The sequence below is a fragment of the Pongo abelii genome, chromosome 1, assembly GCF_028885655.2.
Source record: "Pongo abelii isolate AG06213 chromosome 1, NHGRI_mPonAbe1-v2.0_pri, whole genome shotgun sequence".
In the NCBI taxonomy this organism is placed as follows: Eukaryota; Metazoa; Chordata; class Mammalia; order Primates; family Hominidae; genus Pongo; species Pongo abelii.
The window spans coordinates 180,274,197-180,292,472 of record NC_071985.2 but is presented as its reverse complement, the minus strand read 5'-3'; the positions used below and the strand labels follow the sequence as shown (position 1 = coordinate 180,292,472).

The following is an 18,276-nucleotide window of genomic DNA, read 5'->3' as shown; positions in this document are numbered from 1 at the left end:
GCCACTGTGTCAACCAAGATTCTTGCCAAATTAATTTTCAGCGTTTACACCCTTAGAGTCTCATTGGCAACATATGAGAATGTTCTTCTCAACATAGTCTCATAAACATTATTATAAGACATTTATATTTTGTCCATACGTTAAGCAGGAAAAGATAACTCATTGTTTGACTAACCCAATTCTGTAATCAATTACTTCATAAATTATAATAATTGATTATTATAATTAGTATCTTTGTGAATTAAAAAAATTTCAAATACATTTATATGGTTAAAAAAAAAAAAAAGAAGAAGCCAGGCTTGGTGGCTGACGCCTGTAATTCCAGCACCTTGGGAGGCCAAGGGGGGTGGATCACTTGAGGTCAGGAGTTTGAGACTAGCCTGGCCAACATGGCGAAACACCCTCTCTACTAAAAATACAGAAAGTAGTGTGGTGGTGGGCGCCTGTTATCCCTATAATCCCAGTTACTTGGGAGGCTGAGGCAGGAGAATCACTTGAACCTGGGAGGTGGAGGTTGCAGTGAGCCAAGATCACGCCCTTGCACTCCAGCCTGGGTGACAGAGCAAGACTCTGTCTCGGAAAAAACAAAACAAAACAAAACAAAAAAACGGAAAATACAGGAATACAGGGCCAGGTGTGGTGACTCATGTCTCTTATCCCCTCACTTTGGGAAGCCGAAGTGGGAGGATCGCTTAAACCCAGGAGTTTGAGACTGCAGTGAGTTATGATCACACCACTGCACTCCAGTGACAGAGAGAGACATTGTCCTTAAAAAAAAAAAAAAAAAAAAAGAATGAAGAGTGGCTTTTAATTCTCAGGCCTGTTCCCCATGGACAACTTCTTTTAACTCGTTTTGCTTTAGTTCTTCTGGTGGTTATCTAAATACTTCCTCAAGTTTTTGATTTGTCAGTTTCAGATGTCTGTTTGCTTCTCACTGTCATAAATGAGGATTTAGCTCACACTTTTTTTTTCAACCTCTCTGTCCTCTTTCCAGTTTACTTACATAATTTTTCTCATTTACTTACATAATTTTTCTCAGTTCCTCCACTAGTTATTTCTGCCACTTTTGATAGCATCCTTAAGCTGTCTTTCTTGTTCCATACACAGAGTCATCTCTTGATCTTTGCTTTGTAAGATGAGCACATTAGTGCTATCTGCTCCCAGTAATGACAGTCTTTCTCATTTTACCCTCTAGATGTGCAGTGGAGCTACAGGGATGAATAAGACAAGGACCTTGTCATTAAGGAGCTGTAAGACTCTTCAGATTTAATGTAGATAGATGTGAAGTTATGAAAGAAAGTGTTAAGTACCAAAAAAGAGATACGGAAAAGTGATGCAGTAGCTTAGAGGAAAAAATGATTACTTCTGAAAGTAGAGATCTGAGATGATTTGATGAAGGATTTGTCATTTGAATTGAGCATAGACTATATAGAGGTAGTTTACTTTGAGAAAACTCTAAACTTAATTTTTACTTTCCTAAAACAAATACTTAAAGCACTTTTTGATAAAAACCTTTCGTTTTTATAGGCAAGAAGGCTTTAGCTGATGCACAGATCCCTTATTCAGCAGTGGACCAGGCATGTGTTGGCTATGTTTTTGGTATGTATTAAACTGTGTATTCTAAAATTTTTTTACCTAAATCTAGCAGCAACTACACAAACAATGCAGAGGCATTTGTGAATTTTAACCCTTAAAAACTCAGAATTCATTCAATTATATTTGTATTGAAGACAAAAGAAAAAAAACCCTCAGAATTCAAAGTCTGATTTAAGGGAATTACCACTATTTATAGATTTCCCTTATGTGTCAACCTAGTGTAATTTTTTTTTTGGTGACTATTCCAAATCATACTGTAAAGATCTTCTTTGGCCTTTTTAAAAATATGGCCAGGCACTGTGGCTCACGCCTATAATCCCAGCACTTTGGGAGGCTGAGGCGGGCGGATCACGAGGTCAGGAGATCGAGACCATCTGGTTAATACGGTGAAACCCTTCCTGTACTAAAAATACAAAAAATGCGCCTGTAGTCCCAGCTACTCAGGAGGGAGAGGCAGGAGAATCTCTTGAACCCGGGAGGCAGAGGTTGCAGTGAGCCGAGATCGTGCCACTGCACTCCAGCCTGGGCAACAGAGCAAGACTCCACCTCAAAAAAAAAAAAAAAAAAAAAGCATAGTGTTTCATTGAATAAATGTATTATAATTTATTTTATCAATCCCCTTTTAATGGATATTTAAAAGTTCCAGTCTTTTCACAGAATTTAAAAAATACTTAATTGTCAAATAAAGATTGAATATATTCAAGGTATAAAATAAGATGATTTATGTATATATTGAATAATAATTACCACAATCCAGTTAATTAGCCATTAATTACCACCCATGCTGTAAGTTAGATCCACAGAACTCGTTCATCTTATAACTGAAAGTTTGTACCATTTGACTAACATCTCTCTGTTTCCCCCAACCCCAACAACATTTTTTTTTGTTTTTGGCAAAGGGGTGAGGTGTGTGGGAACCCCTACATCATTTTAAATGATTATATGATAATCTACTCTTGAAGATCTACTATAGCTTATTTAGAAGTAGTAATGATATTTTCTAATTTCTAGTTATTATAAAAATTCTATGAATATATACAATATTATTAAAATACTATAGTAGGTGTTACTGTAGATGAATATTTGTGCATACCTATGATTTATTTCTTTGAGATATCAAGATATAAAGAGAATTCTAGAAGGGAAACATACTGGGTTAAAGGGATGCAGAATATATTTATTGAAAAGCAAATCCCTAACTTTCCTGATTTTGCTGAAGACTCCTGGAGCCTGTACCTTCAGATATTCCCATCACACTGCTCCAGCATGTCTACCTTGGTGGTCATGTTACTTGTGTTTGAAATGCTTGTCATTGGTGCCATAAAGAAATAGCACTTGAACATAAATTTAATTTACTCAGCAGGGCCATTTTAACTTCCTGCAGAAAGGGTACACTCGCCAGCAGTTTTGCCACGAGAGTACACCGAGCAAAGGAGACAGGGTCATTTATAACCTGATGCTTCCACCCTACTGCTGTGTCCAGTTCCATTGGCTGGAACAGGACCTCACATTCTGTATTTGTCCTGACTGGCTAGCAACTTAGAACTTTTTAAAAGAGGCAAAGGCAGAGGAGAACAAAGGAAGGAGGAAGTAACTTGTGGAATGCCGAGAAAGGTAAAAACACCTTCAAATAAGGAAGAGGAATAGGTTATGACTTAATGCTTGCTTGGACCAGTATAAGCATGCCAGGGCAAATGTTTAGGCTAAATTGTGGGAGCTAAGAACATAAAGTATAATGATTTCTTTATCATGGTTAGCAGATATTTAAGAATGTTAGCACAGGTCTTTGAATAAATTTTGCTTCTAAGAGAAGTTACTATTTATTCCTAATTAAACGAGGAGGAAAGTCTTTGAAGAGGAACCTCTACTTTACTTTTTACACTTGGGAAAGGATGTCACATGTGTATTAACATGGATCATGTTTTCCTGGAATGCCTTGGCATGCAGGGTCTTTTAAATTTTTTGAAGTTGTGGAATCTTTATATGAAAAGTAAATCATGGCCTTTAATCACTGGCATAGGTTTAAAGATTTTATTTATTTATTTATTTGAGACTGAGTCTTGCTCTGTCGCCCAGGCTGGAGTGCAGTGGTGCAATCTAGGCTCAATGCAACTTCTGCCTCCTGGTTCAAGTGATTCTTCTGCCTCAGCCTCCCAAGTAGCTGGGATTACATGTGCGTGCCACCACGCCTGGCTAATTTTTTGTATTTTTAGTAGAGATGGAGTTTCACTGTGTTAGCCAGGATGGTCTCGATCTCCTGACCTTGTGATCTGCCTGCCTCGGCCTCCCAAAATGCTGGTATTACAGGCATGAGCCACCACGCCTGGCCAAGGTTTAAAGATTTTTTTCTGACATTTAGGTGTTAATGAAATATTGCTTTCTTTGTCATATAGCCTTAGCCAGATGGAATTGTTTTCTGTTAACTGATCATTTCTTTACTTCCCTACCTCTGTATTATATAAAGAAAGTGCACATATATTCTGTTTTCAGTCTTTTTTGCAGAGTAAATGATGGTTAGTGTTAAAACTGTTTCTAAGATATTTACTGTCTTGCACATGTTATATGCTAGGCAAAGGTATAATATTGTAAAAACCCATAATGTGGTATTATGTTGCATTGCAGCTCCATAATTCTCCATATGAAAATTTTTGTTTTTCTATTCAGGTGACTCTACCTGTGGGCAGAGGGCTATCTATCACAGTTTGGGAATGACTGGAATTCCTATAATCAATGTCAACAATAACTGTGCTACTGGTTCTACTGCTTTGTTTATGGCCCGCCAGCTGATTCAGGGTGGTAAGGAGTGCTTGTCTAGTGTACTTAAATATTGCCCCACTTTAATCATTTAATCATACGACCATCAGAGGAATTATTTTATAATGTATTTGTTTTAAAAAAGGCTTTATCAGGCCGGGTGTGGTGGCTTATGCTTGTAACCCCAGCACTTTGGGAAGCCGAGGCGGGTGAATTGTTTGAGCTTGTGAATTTGAGACTAGCTCTGGGCAATGTAACAAAACCCTGTCTCTACAAAAAATACAAAAATTAGCCGGGTATGGTGGCGTGCATCTGTAGTCCCAGCTACCTGGGAGGCTGAGGTGGGAGGATGACTTGAGCCGGGGAGACAGATTGCAGTGAGCCTAGATGGCACCACTGCACTCCAGCTTGGGTGATAGAGCCAGAACTTGTCTCAAAAAAACCCCCCAAAAAACAAAAAAAAGGCTTTATCAGCCAGGCATGGTGGGTCACACTCGTAATTTCAACACTCTGGGGGACCAAGGCAAGAGCATCACTTGAGCCCAGGAGTTCAAGACCAGCCTGGGCAATGTAGTTAGAACCTGTGTTTATACAAAATTAAAAAAAATTAGCCAGGCGTGGTGGTCCCAGCTACTCAGGAGGCTGAGGCTGGAGGATGTATGATCATACCACTGCACTCTAGCCTGGGCCACACAGTGAGACTGTCTCTAAAAAGAAAAAAATTAATTAAGGTAAAATAAAATTAAAAAGGCATTGTGAGATATAATTTATAGACAATAAAACTCACCTTTTTAAAGTGTACAATTCAGTGTTTTTTGTATATTCACAGAATTGTATACCTATCACCACTATGTAATATTAGAACTTTTTTTTTTTGAGAGGGAGTCTTGCTCTGTTGCCCAGACTGGAGTGCTGTTGTGCCATCTCAGCTCACTGCAACCTCCACCTCCCGGGTTCAAGTGATTCTCATGCCTCAGCCTCCCAAGTACCTGGGATTATAGGTACCCACCACCATGCCCGGCTAATTTTTTTGTATTTTTAATAGAGACGGGGTTTCACTATGTTAGCCAGGTGGGTCTCAAACTCCTGACCTCAAGTGATCTGCCCACCTCAGCCTCACAAAGTGCTGGGATTACAGGTGTGAGCCACCACATCTGGTCATATTAGAACATTTTTATCACCACAGAAAGAAACCCTGTACCCATTAGCATTCATTCTCCATTTTCTCCTCCCCTCAGTCCCTAGAAACCACTAATTTACTTTCTCTTTGTGGATTTTCATATTCTGCATATTTATATAAATGGAATTGTACAATACATGGCCTTTTGTGGTTTATTTCACTTAATACAATGTTTTCACAGTTTATTCATGTTGTAGCGTGTATCAGTACTTAATTCCTTTTCATGGCCAAATAATATTCCATTGTATGGATATATCACATTAAAAAATAGATGGACTGTATTTTAAACGTACAAGAAAAATAAAAAATAAAATAAGTAGAAATGAGGTCTTGCTATGTTGCCCAGGCTGATCTTGAGCTAATGGCTTTAAGCGATCTTCCTGCCTCGGCCCCTCAAAGTGCTAGGATGGCTACACCACATTTCTTCTACCTGTTTATCAGTTGATGGACATTGTTGCTTGCATTTTTTTTTTTTGTTTCCATCAGTTGAGGGATTGTTTCTATTTTTTGGCTGTTATGAATAATGCCGCCATAGTGGGCATGGTGTCTGACACCTATAATCCTAGCTTCTTGGGAGGGTGAGGCGAGAGGATCACTTGAGCCTAGGAGACTGAGGCTGCAGTTTGCTATGACTGTGCCACTATACTCCAGCCTGGGCAACAGAGCAAGACACTGTCTTTTAAAAATCGGGGTAGTGGGGAGGGCGAAGATAATGCCATTGTAAACATTGTGTATGTAGATATGTATTTTTTGTGGCCGTGTATTTTCAGTTCTTTTGTATATGTATCATATCCTATGTTTCCATATATTCTAGGGCTTTTTATTAGGTCCTCTCTCTGTTCCACTGATTTGATTGTTGATCACTATTTCACTACCCAGCGTTTTAATTATTGGAACTTTATATTGTTTGATAATGCTAGTGGTCCCTGTTTCTGTTCTTTTATTTTTTTTAAGAAAAAATGTGGCAATTCTGTCTTTTTTTTTTTTTTTTTTTTAGTTCACCTCCTGCAGGAATATTTGGCTCTTCAGTTGAACTTTAACATCATTTTTAGGTGCCCCCTCTCTCCAAAAATAATTCTTTTGAGATTTTCATTGGGTTCATTTTTACATTTTTAATTTCAAATTTTAAATGTTTTTCTAAGTGTGATTCTAAATTAGCTTTTTATATTCATTACTGAAACACATTTCTACATTAACATGAAATTTTATTAACATATTGAGACTCAAGAGAAGAATTAAGCACCTTATTGATTTTTTCTCTTTTCATTTTTTAGAAACAGGGCCTCACTCTCTCACCAAGGCAAGAGTGTGGTAGCATGATCTCAGCTCCTGCCACCTGTGCCTCTTGGCCTCAGGTGATCCTCCCACCTCAGCCTCCTAAGTATTAATAATTGGGATCATAGGTGTGCACCACCACACCCAAGTAATTTTTGTATATTTTGTAGAGATGGGGTCTTGCCATGTTGCCCAGACTGGTCTTGAACTCTTGGTCTCAAGCGATACATCTGCCTTGGCCTCCCAAAGTTTTGGGATTACAGATGTGATTCACTGTGCCCGGCCCGATTTTTCCTCTTATCTAGAATATAAAGATTTTCTCTGTAATTTTTCTGTTATTAAAAACTTTGGCTGGTTGGTGGCTTATGTTTGTAATCCCAGCACTTTGGGAAGCTGAGGTGGGTGGATCACTTGAGCCCAGGAATTTGAGACCAGCCTGGGCAACATGGTGAGACTCCATCTCTACAAAGAAAAAAAAAAAGCAAGAAAACTGGTCATGGTGCCACAGGCCTGCGGTCCCAGCTACATGCAGACTGCTTGAGCCCAGGAGGTCTAGGCTTCAGTGAGCCATGATTGCACTACTGCACTCCAGCCTGGGTGACAGAGTGAGACACTGTCTCAAAAAAAAAAAAAACAACCAAAACCCAACAAAACCTTTGTGGTGCCAGGCACAGTGGCTCATGCCTGTAATCCTAGCACTTGGGAGGCCGGGGTGGACAGATCGCTTGAGCCCAGGAGTTCAAGACCAGCCTGAGCACCACAGCAAAACTCTCTCTACAAAAAATACAAAAATTAGCTGAATGGGGTGGCACATTCCTGTGCCACCCCATTCAGCTAATAGAGAGCTGAGGTAGGAGGATCATTTGAGCCTGAGAGGTTGAAGCTGCAGTGAGCTGTGAGCCTGCCACTATACTCCAGTCTTGGTGCAGACTGAAACTTTGTGTCAGAAAAAAAAAAAAAAGCAAACCAACAACAACAACAACAACAAAAACCTTTGTGGGGTTATAGTATGTTTTTATATTTTATTTAAATTGGGTTATTTATTTAGAGACAGAATTTCTGGGCTCAAGTGACCTCCTGCCTCAGCCTACCAAGTCACTAGGACTACAGGTGTATACCACCACACTCAGCTAATTTTTCAAACATTTTAATTTTTAAAATTTTTGTAGAGATAGAGTCTTACTCTGTTGCCTGGCTGGTCTTGACCTCCTGGCCTCAAGCAATTCATCTGCTTTGATCTCCCAAACTGATGGGACTGTAAGTTTGAGCCACTGTGTGCTCACTTGACGTACTTATTTGAATTGAAGTATTTAATGGTATTTTGTTGGTGTTTGGAAATTTGAATTTTCACAATAATTACATTTTCCTTTAAGGTGTGGCAGAATGTGTCTTGGCTCTTGGGTTTGAGAAGATGAATAAGGGAAGCCTTGGAATAAAAGTGAGTGTTATTTTGGCATAGTTACTAAATGAGCTAATATAACCCAAAAGTTGAAAGGTGATACTTACATGTATGCATAGATCTTGGTATTTTAGAATAGTGAAGAATCTTAGAGATAATTTTGTTCAAACTGTTTATTTTACCAATGATGAAACTGGTGTTCAAGGATATGAGATTATTGAATTTGAAGTTGACTTATCTATTTAATTTGAAAGCCATTCATTTATTCATTTTTTTGATAAATGAATTACATTCAATAAGTGAAATTCATTCAACAAATTGAAGAGAGTTAATAAAATGTGGGACTTCTAATTCTGGTAATGGCAAGCCAAGTTTTTTGAGCCGGTTCTCTCACTGATGACAACTAAAATATTTGGATAGAATATGAAAAAAGAAATCCTAAAGGTATTGAAGAACTAGCAAGAGAGAGGAACTGCGGATGAGTGCCAGAGAATTAACATCAGCATTTGCAGCTACTTTTGCCTTGAAGATCTTTGCTGATCCGGCAGCTGTGAGCCACAATTTTAACAGCCCCCTGGAATGAAGGGGGAAGTAGTCAAAGCTCAGGCCTTCCCAAGATCAGAAGTTTAATACCCACATTAAATTGATACTATGTAAGGTAAACTCCTTGGGTAGGACAAACCTGAAGTAAAACTGCCCACTTCCATGAGATGATAGGGAGAGTTACCATGGCATCCAGTAAAACAGGGGAGAAAAAAAAAGAGAAAGAATAAAAAACCCAGTAAAACCTTTCATTGAGTTAATAAATCACAGGCTAGCCCTCATGTGGGATCACTGCCAACATTCTCATTATCTAAGTCGTCCAGGAAACCTCAAACCATGAATTGAATCTAAATTAGTTCCAGAATGGTAGTAACCTAGACAAATTTTCTTCTGGAGGAAAGCACCCTTCTTCCAGGCTTTGAGAACCCTTCAAGTAAAATTTCAAGGACACACAGTTAAAGATAACCAAGGATTAAAGAAACAAGACACCACAATTGAGAACCGAAAGAAAGAAGGAGCAGTAAAAAGTAATCTCTGAAGACCGCCAAAACTAGATTTATTGGATGCAGATTTAACCATGTTTGCTATGTTTAGAGAAATAAAAGACAGCTTGGGAACCGCTTTAGGCTATAGGAAACTACTAAAAAGAACATTATTGGCATGAAAAAGAAACCTAAATGGAATTTATAGAAAAGAAAAATGAAATAAATAAAATTAAAAATTCACTCATGCCTGTAATCCCAGCACTTTGAGAGGCTGAGATGGGCGGATCACTTGAGGCTAGAAGTTCAAGACCAGGCTGGCCAACATAGCAAAACCCTTCTCTACTAAAAATACAAAAAATTAGCCGGGTGTGGTGGTACGCGCCCGTAATCCCAGCTACTCGGGAGGCTGAGGCAGGAGAATCACCTGAGCCCAGGAGGTCGAGGTTGCAGTGAGCCAAGATGCGCCATTGCACTCCAGCCTGGGCGACAGAGTGAGACTCTGTTTCAAAAAAAAGAAAATGAGTTGAAGATAATTTTTTACTGTTATCTAAGATTATACTATTATCTAACTTATGTGATCAACCTGATCTCATTTTCTCTGTTGAAACGTTAAAGGACCTCTACCCCAAATTAAGTTAAATACATGTGATAATATTTCTTAGAAACCACAAAAGTGGCACTTAATAGGCATTCAAATCAATGAGTTGTTTCCCTCTTTAAAGAATGCCTTTAAAAAGTGGTAGAAGTTAGGTTGGATCTTAAAGATAATTTAGGAGTGGGTAAGGGGAAATGAGCTCTTCCTAGATGTCAGGGAAAGCCTCATGAGCCTAGTCATGGGTGTTTGAATGAATATGATATACCTAGGGAACAGTTTTGAAAACTGTCTGGATTAGAGTGGCAGCTGGAGAAGACTGAGAAATAAGGTTGTGTAAGTGAATATATAATGTTTATGATACATGAAAAATATGTATTTTTTTCAGCAGTGAATGGTACGTACCCTGGTAACTTTTATTTGAAAATTATAAAAATTATAAAATAGTAAAATTCATCCATAATCCCATAGTACAATTAAAAAGAAATATATATAAATTAAAAGTCTCTCCTTCTGCCTTTTTTTTTTTTTTTTTGAGACCAAGTCTCCCTCTGTCACCCAGGCTGGAGTGCAGTGGTACAATCTTGGCTCACTGCAACCTCTGCCTCCTGGGTTCAAGTGATTCTCCTGCCTCAGCCTCCCGAGTAGCTGGGACTACAGGCGCCCGCCACCATGCCTGGCTAATTTTTGTATTTTTAGCAGAGATGGGGTTTCACCATATTGGCCAGGCTGGTCTCGAACTTCTGACCTCGTGATCCGCCCGCCTCAGCCTCCCAAAGTGCTGGGATTACAGGCATGAGCCACCGCCCCGGCCCCTGGCCCCTTCTGTCTATTTAATCTTGTCCCTCAGAGGTAACTTAATGTTAATGTTTAATTAACATTAATTAATACTTAACGTTAATAATTAAGTATCTATATCTCCTGCCGTTTTCCCAAATTAATACAGACACATGTAACTAAGCATTCATATGCATATACACACATGTTAAAAAACCTTTGTAAATTTACTGCCTGGGGTACCCCCCTTGCCCATGCCTCCAGCTACAAAACAATTCAATTTTTTTTTTTCCAAAATAAAACCTCAGCTAGCTCTGCCAAAAGAACAAAACAAAACAAAAAACCACACATAAAAAACCTTTGTAAATATATAGAGAAGATTAATGATATTTTACATGTTACTTTTTCAATTAACAGTTGAACATCTTTCCTGGTTAGAACATATTGATATACAGTGAGCCATGATTGTGCCACTGCACCCCAACCTGGGCAACCGTGGAAAATTTAATTTTAACAAAGTCCAGCTTTTCAATTCTTTCTCTCATGAATTGTGCCTTTTGTGGTGTATCTAAAAAGCCAATGCCAAACCCAAGGTCATCTAGGTTTTCTGTCAGATGTGTTTTACATGTAGGTCTGTGATCTATTTTGAGTTAATTTTTGTGAAGGGTGTAAGGTCTGTGCCTGGATTCATTATTTTCATGTGGATGTCCAGTTGTCCCAGCACCATTTGTTGAAAAGATTATCTTTTTTCCATTATATTGCCTTTGCTTCTTTGTCATTGTTAATTTTTGTGAAGGGTGTAAGGTCTGTGCCTGGATTCATTATTTTCACGTGGATGTCCGGTTGTCCCAGCACCATTTGTTGAAAAGATTATCTTTTTTCCATTATATTGCCTTTGCTTATTCATCATATATTTATGTAGGTCTATGTCTGAACTCTTTATTCTCTTCCATTTATCTGTTTGTCTAATTTATCTGAATATTTTTTGCCAATACCACACTGTCTTGATTACTGTAGCTTTAGGTAAGTCTTGAAATTGAGTAGTGTCAGTCCTTCTGTTGAATTTTTTCGCAAGTTTTTTTTTTTTTTTTTTTGAGATGGAGTCTGTTACCCAGGCTGGAGTGGAGTGCGGTGGCACAATCTTGGCTCACTGCAACCTCTGCCTCCCTGTTTCAAGCGATTCTCCTGCTTCAACCTCCGAAGTAACTGGCATTACAGGCTCCCACCGCCATGCCGGGCTAATTTTTGTATTTTTAGTAGAGACGGGGTTTCACCATGTTGACCAGGCTGGTCTCGAAGTCCTGACCTCAGGCGATCCACCTGCCTTGGCCTCCTAAAGTGCTGGGATTACAGGTGTGAGGCACCGCGCCTGGCCACATTTTTTCACAAGCTTTTTAGGTATCTATTGAGATGTTCTTAGTTTGTTATTCTTTTTTAGTTTGTTAATATGATGCATTATATTGATTGATATTTGACTGTTAGTCTATCCCATATTCTGGGGTAATGTTTGGTATTTGGTCATGATATGTTATCCTTTTTATATATTGTTGGATTTGATTTGTTAATTTTTTTCTTTTAAGTGACGGGTTCTCCCTATGTTGTCCAGGCTGGTCTCAAGCTCCTGGGCTCGAGCAATCCTCCCGCCTGGGCCTCGCAAAGTGTTGGGATTACAGGTGTGAGCCACTGCACCGGGCCTGATTTGTTAAAATTTTGTTAAGGATTTTTGTGTTTATGTCTGCAAGGGTGTTGGTTTGTTTTTTCTTTCCATTGTGCAGGTTGGTCTTGAACTTCAGGGCTCAAGTGATCTGCCCACCTTGGCTTCCCAAAGTTTTGGGATTACAGGTGTGAGCCACCACACCCAGTCTAGTTTTAATACGAGAATAATGCTGGCCTCATAGAATAGCTGAGAAGTGTTCTCTTCTCTTCTGTTTTTTGGAATAGCTTATATGTAAATTGGTATTTTTTTCTCTTAAATTTTTGGTAGAATTCACCAGTTCACATCTGGTCTGGTGACTTGTTTTCTTTTCTTTTTTAAATTTTTTTTTTTTTTGAGATGGAATTTTGCTCTTGTTGCCCAAGCTGGAGTACAATGGCACAGTCTTGGCTCACCGCAACCTCCACCTCCCAGGTTCAAGCGATTCTCCTGCCTCATCCTCCCGAGTAGCTGGGATTACAGGCATGTGCCACCACACCCTGCTAATTTTGTATTTTTAGTAGAGACACAGTTTCTCCATGTTGGTCAGGCTGGTCTTGAACTCCCGACCTCAGGTGATCTACCCGCCTTGGCCTCCCAAAGTGAGATTACAGGCGTGAGCCACTGCGCCCAGCCCTAAAATATTTTTAATTTAAAAAATATATTTTTTTTGCATTCTCATCTTTGGGTCATGGCCTGGTGATTTCTTTATGGGAAAGTTTTCAGTCTTCTAAGTTTATATATTAATATATATATTTAGTAAATATATTACTATTGAGGTTGTCTATTTTTTTTGTAAAGTGAGCATTGATAGTTTATGTCCTGCACGGAATTTGTCCAGTTCATCTAAATTATTAACCTTATTGGTAAAAAGTCATTCATGTTATTCCCATCTTTTTAATGTAGGATCTTTGGACGTGTCTTTTCCCTTCCCTTCTTCTGGTGTTGCTAATTTTTATCTTCTCTCTTTTTCCATGGTCATCTTTTGTCAGAGTGATCATGGAAAAAGAAAGTTTACAATAGAAAGACCAGCTTTTGTTTTCACTGATTTTCTATATACTCTTTTTTTTTGGAGACAGAGTCTCACTCTGTCACCCAGGCTGGAGCGCCAATGGCATGTGGCATGATCTCAGCTCACTGCAACCTCTGCCTCCCGGGTTCAAGCAATTCTCCTGCTTCAGCCTCCTGAGTAGCTGGGATTACAGGCCAGGCACCTGCCACCACGCCCAGCTAATTTTTTTTAGTAGCGACGGGGTTTCACCATGTTGGCCAGGCTGGCCTCAAACTCCTGACCTCGTGATCTGCCCACCTGGCTTCTCAAATTGCTGGGATTACAGGTATGAGCCATGGCACCTGGCCTATATTCTTTTTTCTAGTTTATTCTGCTCACTTCTACTCATTCTTTTTCATTCTACTCATTTTCTATTTAAATCTGCTCTCATTCTTGATGTTTCCTTTCTTCTCCTTACTTTGGGTTTAATTTATTCTTTATTTTAAATTAGCCATGCCCAGCTAATTTTTTGCAGAGACGGAATCTTGCTATGTTGCCCATGCTGGTCTCGAACTCCTGGGCTCAGGTGGGCCTTCCACCTGGGCCTGCCAAAGTGTTGGGATTACAGGCATGACCCACCATGCCTGGCTACTATATACATATATGTATGTGTGTGTGTGTGTATATATTATGTGCGTGTGTGTGTGTGTATATATATATATATATTTATTTATTTATTCATTCCCAAGACAGAGTCTCACTCTGTCGCCCAGGCTGGAGTGCAGTAGTGGTGTGATCTTGGCTCACTGCAATCTTCACCTCCCGGGTTCAAGCAGTTCTCCCACCTCAGCCTCCCGAATAGCTGGGACTGTAGGTGCATACCACCACACCTGGCTAATTTATATATTTTTAGTAGAGATGGGGTTCACCATGTTGGCCAGGCTGGTCTTGAACTCCTGAGCTCAAGTGATCCACCCGTCTCAGCCTCCCAAAGTGCTGGGATTACAGGCGTGAGCCACCGCGCCCAGCCTATTTCCTTCATTTCTTTCTTTCTTTTTTTTTTTAATTATTATATTTTAAGTTCTAGGGTACATGTGCACAACGTGCAGGTTTGTTACATACGTATGCATGTGCCATGTTGGTGTGCTGCACCCATTAACTTGTCATTTACATTAGGTATATCTCCTAATGCTATCCCTCCCCCCAACCCCCACCCCATGACAGGATGGAATAGTTACTGGCACATACTGGATGCCCAATAAATATTTCATGAAAGAGTTAATACCTCTTTGGTCACTTGATTATTTTTTCTTCTTCCCATGTTTCCCTGTGGAGCATGTCTTAACTGATTTTATTCACATTGACCATTTCTGGTGTACTACTATGTGCTTAGAATAAATAAATGTCTTAATAGCACTGTAGTAGTTTTGAAAGAGACACTTATCATGTCAGCTCCTTATGAAATTTTGTCCCCCCTCTCTTAGTTTTCAGATAGAACCATTCCCACTGATAAGCATGTTGACCTCCTGATCAATAAGTATGGATTGTCTGCTCACCCAATTGCTCCTCAGATGTTTGGGTATGCTGGAAAAGAACATATGGAAAAATATGGTATGTTACAGTTAAAAAACTTTGAGGCTTCTTACTAGTTACATACATGAGATGAGAAACGACAGTTATTTATTAAGGAACTGTGGAGGATGCCAGGATATATAAGATGTAAAATGTTTTTTGAATTAAATCGAAGTAATAGTTCTTATAGAACTTAGTCATAGAGAAAGTATTTATATATAGACTATGGTATGGGAAGTACCTAGAGTACTCTATAGCAGGAAGTTGAAATAGGAAAAATAACACAAATCTTGTTTCCTTTAATCATGGACTATAAATTATTTTTTTCCAAGCTGAGGGTTTCACTCTGTTATGCAGGTTGGAGTGCAGTGGTGCGATCTCAGCTCACTGCAACTTCCACCTCCCGGGCTCAAGCGATCCTTCCACTCCAGCCTCTCGAGTAGCTAGGACTACAGATGTGCAACACCATGTTCGGCTAATTTTTTGTATTTTTGGTAGAGGTGGCTTTTTGCCATGTTGCCCAGGCTGGTCTCAAACTCCTGAGCTCAAGTGATCCACCTGACTCGGCCTCCCAAAGTGTTGGGATTACAGGCGTGAGCCACCATGACTGGCCATGGACTATAAATTGAGGATCTTAAAATGTCAACCAAGAAGAGGTGAAAGATCAAGCTATTCATACTCTACATTCAATATATCAGCAAGCCTTTTCTTTGTATTCTCAGTCTATCCATTTCTCACCATTTCTGCTACTTTTGCTGTAGTGGCATAATTTCACACCTGAAATTTAGGAGTGTTCTAACTGGTTTCTCTAATTCTACTTGTGCACCTCCAGAGTCAATTCTCTACTTTATAACCAGAGCCATGCTTTTAAAATATGTCAGATCATTTCACTCCTGTGCTTAAAATTCTCCATTGTCTCTCATGACATTCAGACTGAAACCCAAATGTCTTCTTATGGCCTACGAGCTTCTACATGATCATTCCCTCCACCCTCATTAGCTCTCTGACCTTATCTCCCACCATTTTTTCTTTCACTAGTCTGCTCCAACCACACTATCCTTTCTTTCTGTTCCTCAGACACACCAAGCTTTTCTTCAGGTAGGGCCTTAGCCTCTACCCTAGGATCGTCAGAGCCAGCTCCCTGGCTTCCATCAGGTCTTTGCTTAAAAGCCACCTTTTGCTTTCTTTCATCATTCTCCTTCCCAGAACTTCCTATTCACTATCTCCTGCTTTATCATTTTATATGGCACCTATAATAATCTGACATATATCTGACACATACATATATGTCGGATTATTACAGGTGCCATATAACATGATATATGTGTGTGTGTATATATATATATATATATATATTCTTGTTTATTGACTCTTCCAACCAGAATATAAGTTCAACAAAAGCATGGATTTTTATTTGTCTTATTTCCTGCACATTGATTGTTAACCTAGAATAGTACCTGGCTAAACCAAGGATAAAAGAAAAAAAAAAAAAAAAAAGAATAGTGCCTGGCACAAATCAGTGTTCTGTAATTAATTCATCTTTAAAATTTAGAAAGACCCTCCATGACGATTCAAATCAAAGTAGTCCCCTCCTGTTATTCTCTTTCTTAGATAGCTTCATATTGCTTCCTTCATAGCACTTAGCACTATTTATATTCGTATATTTATCATATGTGGTTTTACTTGTTTAATTTTCGTCTTCCTTATTAGTCTAGAAACTCCACGAAAGCAGGGTCCATGTCTGCTTTGTTTACCTTGATATACACAGCCAAGCACAGAGCTTGGCATGTTATTTAACAAGAAAGAAGTTTTTTTTTTTTTTTCTCTTCTATAGTCTGCAGCATATTTAAATACTCAACAAACATTTATTGAATGAAGGAGTGAATTTCCATACGTATGTTATCTTATTCAGCTATCACAAGAATCCGTATTGGAGGTGTTATTATCTCATTTTATACCAGAAGAATCTGATATTCAGACAAGTTTTTGACCACGATCATAGGGTCAATAAGTAGCAGAGCCTATGTTCCATTCTATTTCTGTCTCACTCAAAAGCCCTTGTTCAGCCCTTTCTCCCAGTAATAGTAGCTGCTCTTTGTTGCGTGCCTCACACATCTTAGATATTTTACACACCAAATATAACAACTATTTTAAGAGGTAAGTGTATGCCTATTTTTCATATTAGGAACCTGAAGCTTGGAGAATTTGAGTAACTTCTTCTAATAGGTGATAGGAGAGAATTTCACACCCAAATCTGCCATACTATAAAACCTCCATTCTTTTCATTGTTTCTCATATAGCTATATTTAATTTTAAATAATAAAAAGCTTTTACTGTATATTAACTTTTTGTTTTCTTGTCATTCCTGTACATAGTTGAGGGACATTAAGTACTTTTTGTTAGCATTTATTATAGGTACAGAAACATGTTTTGCTTGGAATTTTCATTTGTGCTTGGCTTTCCTTTTTTCTTTTTTGACCTATTTTGTGAAAGGGAAGGAAAACTGAATATTGTAATAGCATTTTTGTTTAAAAATGATAAATATTTTAAGTTACTTAGTTAGATAATGAATGTAGCCAGATTATAATTTGAAATTAAATTTGTTTATGGTTGTCATTTGAAAGGTTTGTCAATTTTTTTTCTTTTCTTTCTTTTTTTTTTTTTTTTTTGAGACAGAGTCTCGCTCTGGAGTGCAGTGGCATGATCTTGGCTCACTGCAAGCTCCGCCTCCCAGGTTCACGCCATTCTTCTGCCTCAGCCTCCCGAGTAGCTGGGACTATAGGCACCCGACCACCACACATGGCATTTTTTGTATTTTTAGTAGAGACGGGGTTTCACCATGTTAGCCGGGATGGTTTCAATCTCCTGACCTCGTGATCCGCCCAACTCAGCCTCCCAAAGTGCTGGGATTACAGGCGTGAGCCACTGCGCCTGGCCCAGGTTTGTCAATTTTAAAAGATGATATGCTTCATTTTTAGAGGTATATTGTAATATACTTTAAAAATATTTTGTTTAGAAGTAATTTCAGACTGAACAAGAATGTTGCCAAAATAGTACAAGAATTCCTAATACTTTTCCTCTAGATTTTCTAAAAATTAACATTTTGCCATGCTTGTTGTTTTAATGAATTCTTTTCATCTATATTGCTATGTAATTTTTAAAAAATGTAAGGCTGGGTGCTGTGGCTCATGCCTGTAATCCCAGCACTTTGGGAGACCGAGGTGGACGGATCATGAGGTCAGGAGTTCAAGACCAGCCTGGCCAACATGGTGAAACCCTGTCTCTACTAAAAATACAAAAAATTAGCCGAGCTTGGTGGTGCGCACCTGTAGTCCCAGCTACTCGGGAGGCTGAGGCAGGAGAATTGCTTGAACCCGAGAGGTAGAGGTTGAGCCGAGATCGTGCCACTGCACTCTAGC

At 38.9% G+C, this 18,276-nt stretch overlaps 1 protein-coding gene across 3 annotated transcripts in view; it reads left to right on the top strand.

Annotated features, from left to right (window-relative positions):
- The window catches only part of SCP2 (sterol carrier protein 2), a 118,308-nt gene that overhangs the window by 19,221 nt on the left and 80,811 nt on the right, over positions 1 to 18,276 (top strand). For 2 of the 3 annotated variants that reach the window (NM_001132644.1, XM_063713912.1), the window contains 4 exon segments: positions 1,528 to 1,599; positions 4,261 to 4,392; positions 8,179 to 8,243; positions 14,770 to 14,896. In NM_001132644.1, the coding sequence (NP_001126116.1) occupies positions 1,528 to 1,599; positions 4,261 to 4,392; positions 8,179 to 8,243; positions 14,770 to 14,896 (396 nt within the window). 3 annotated transcript variants of the gene reach the window in all.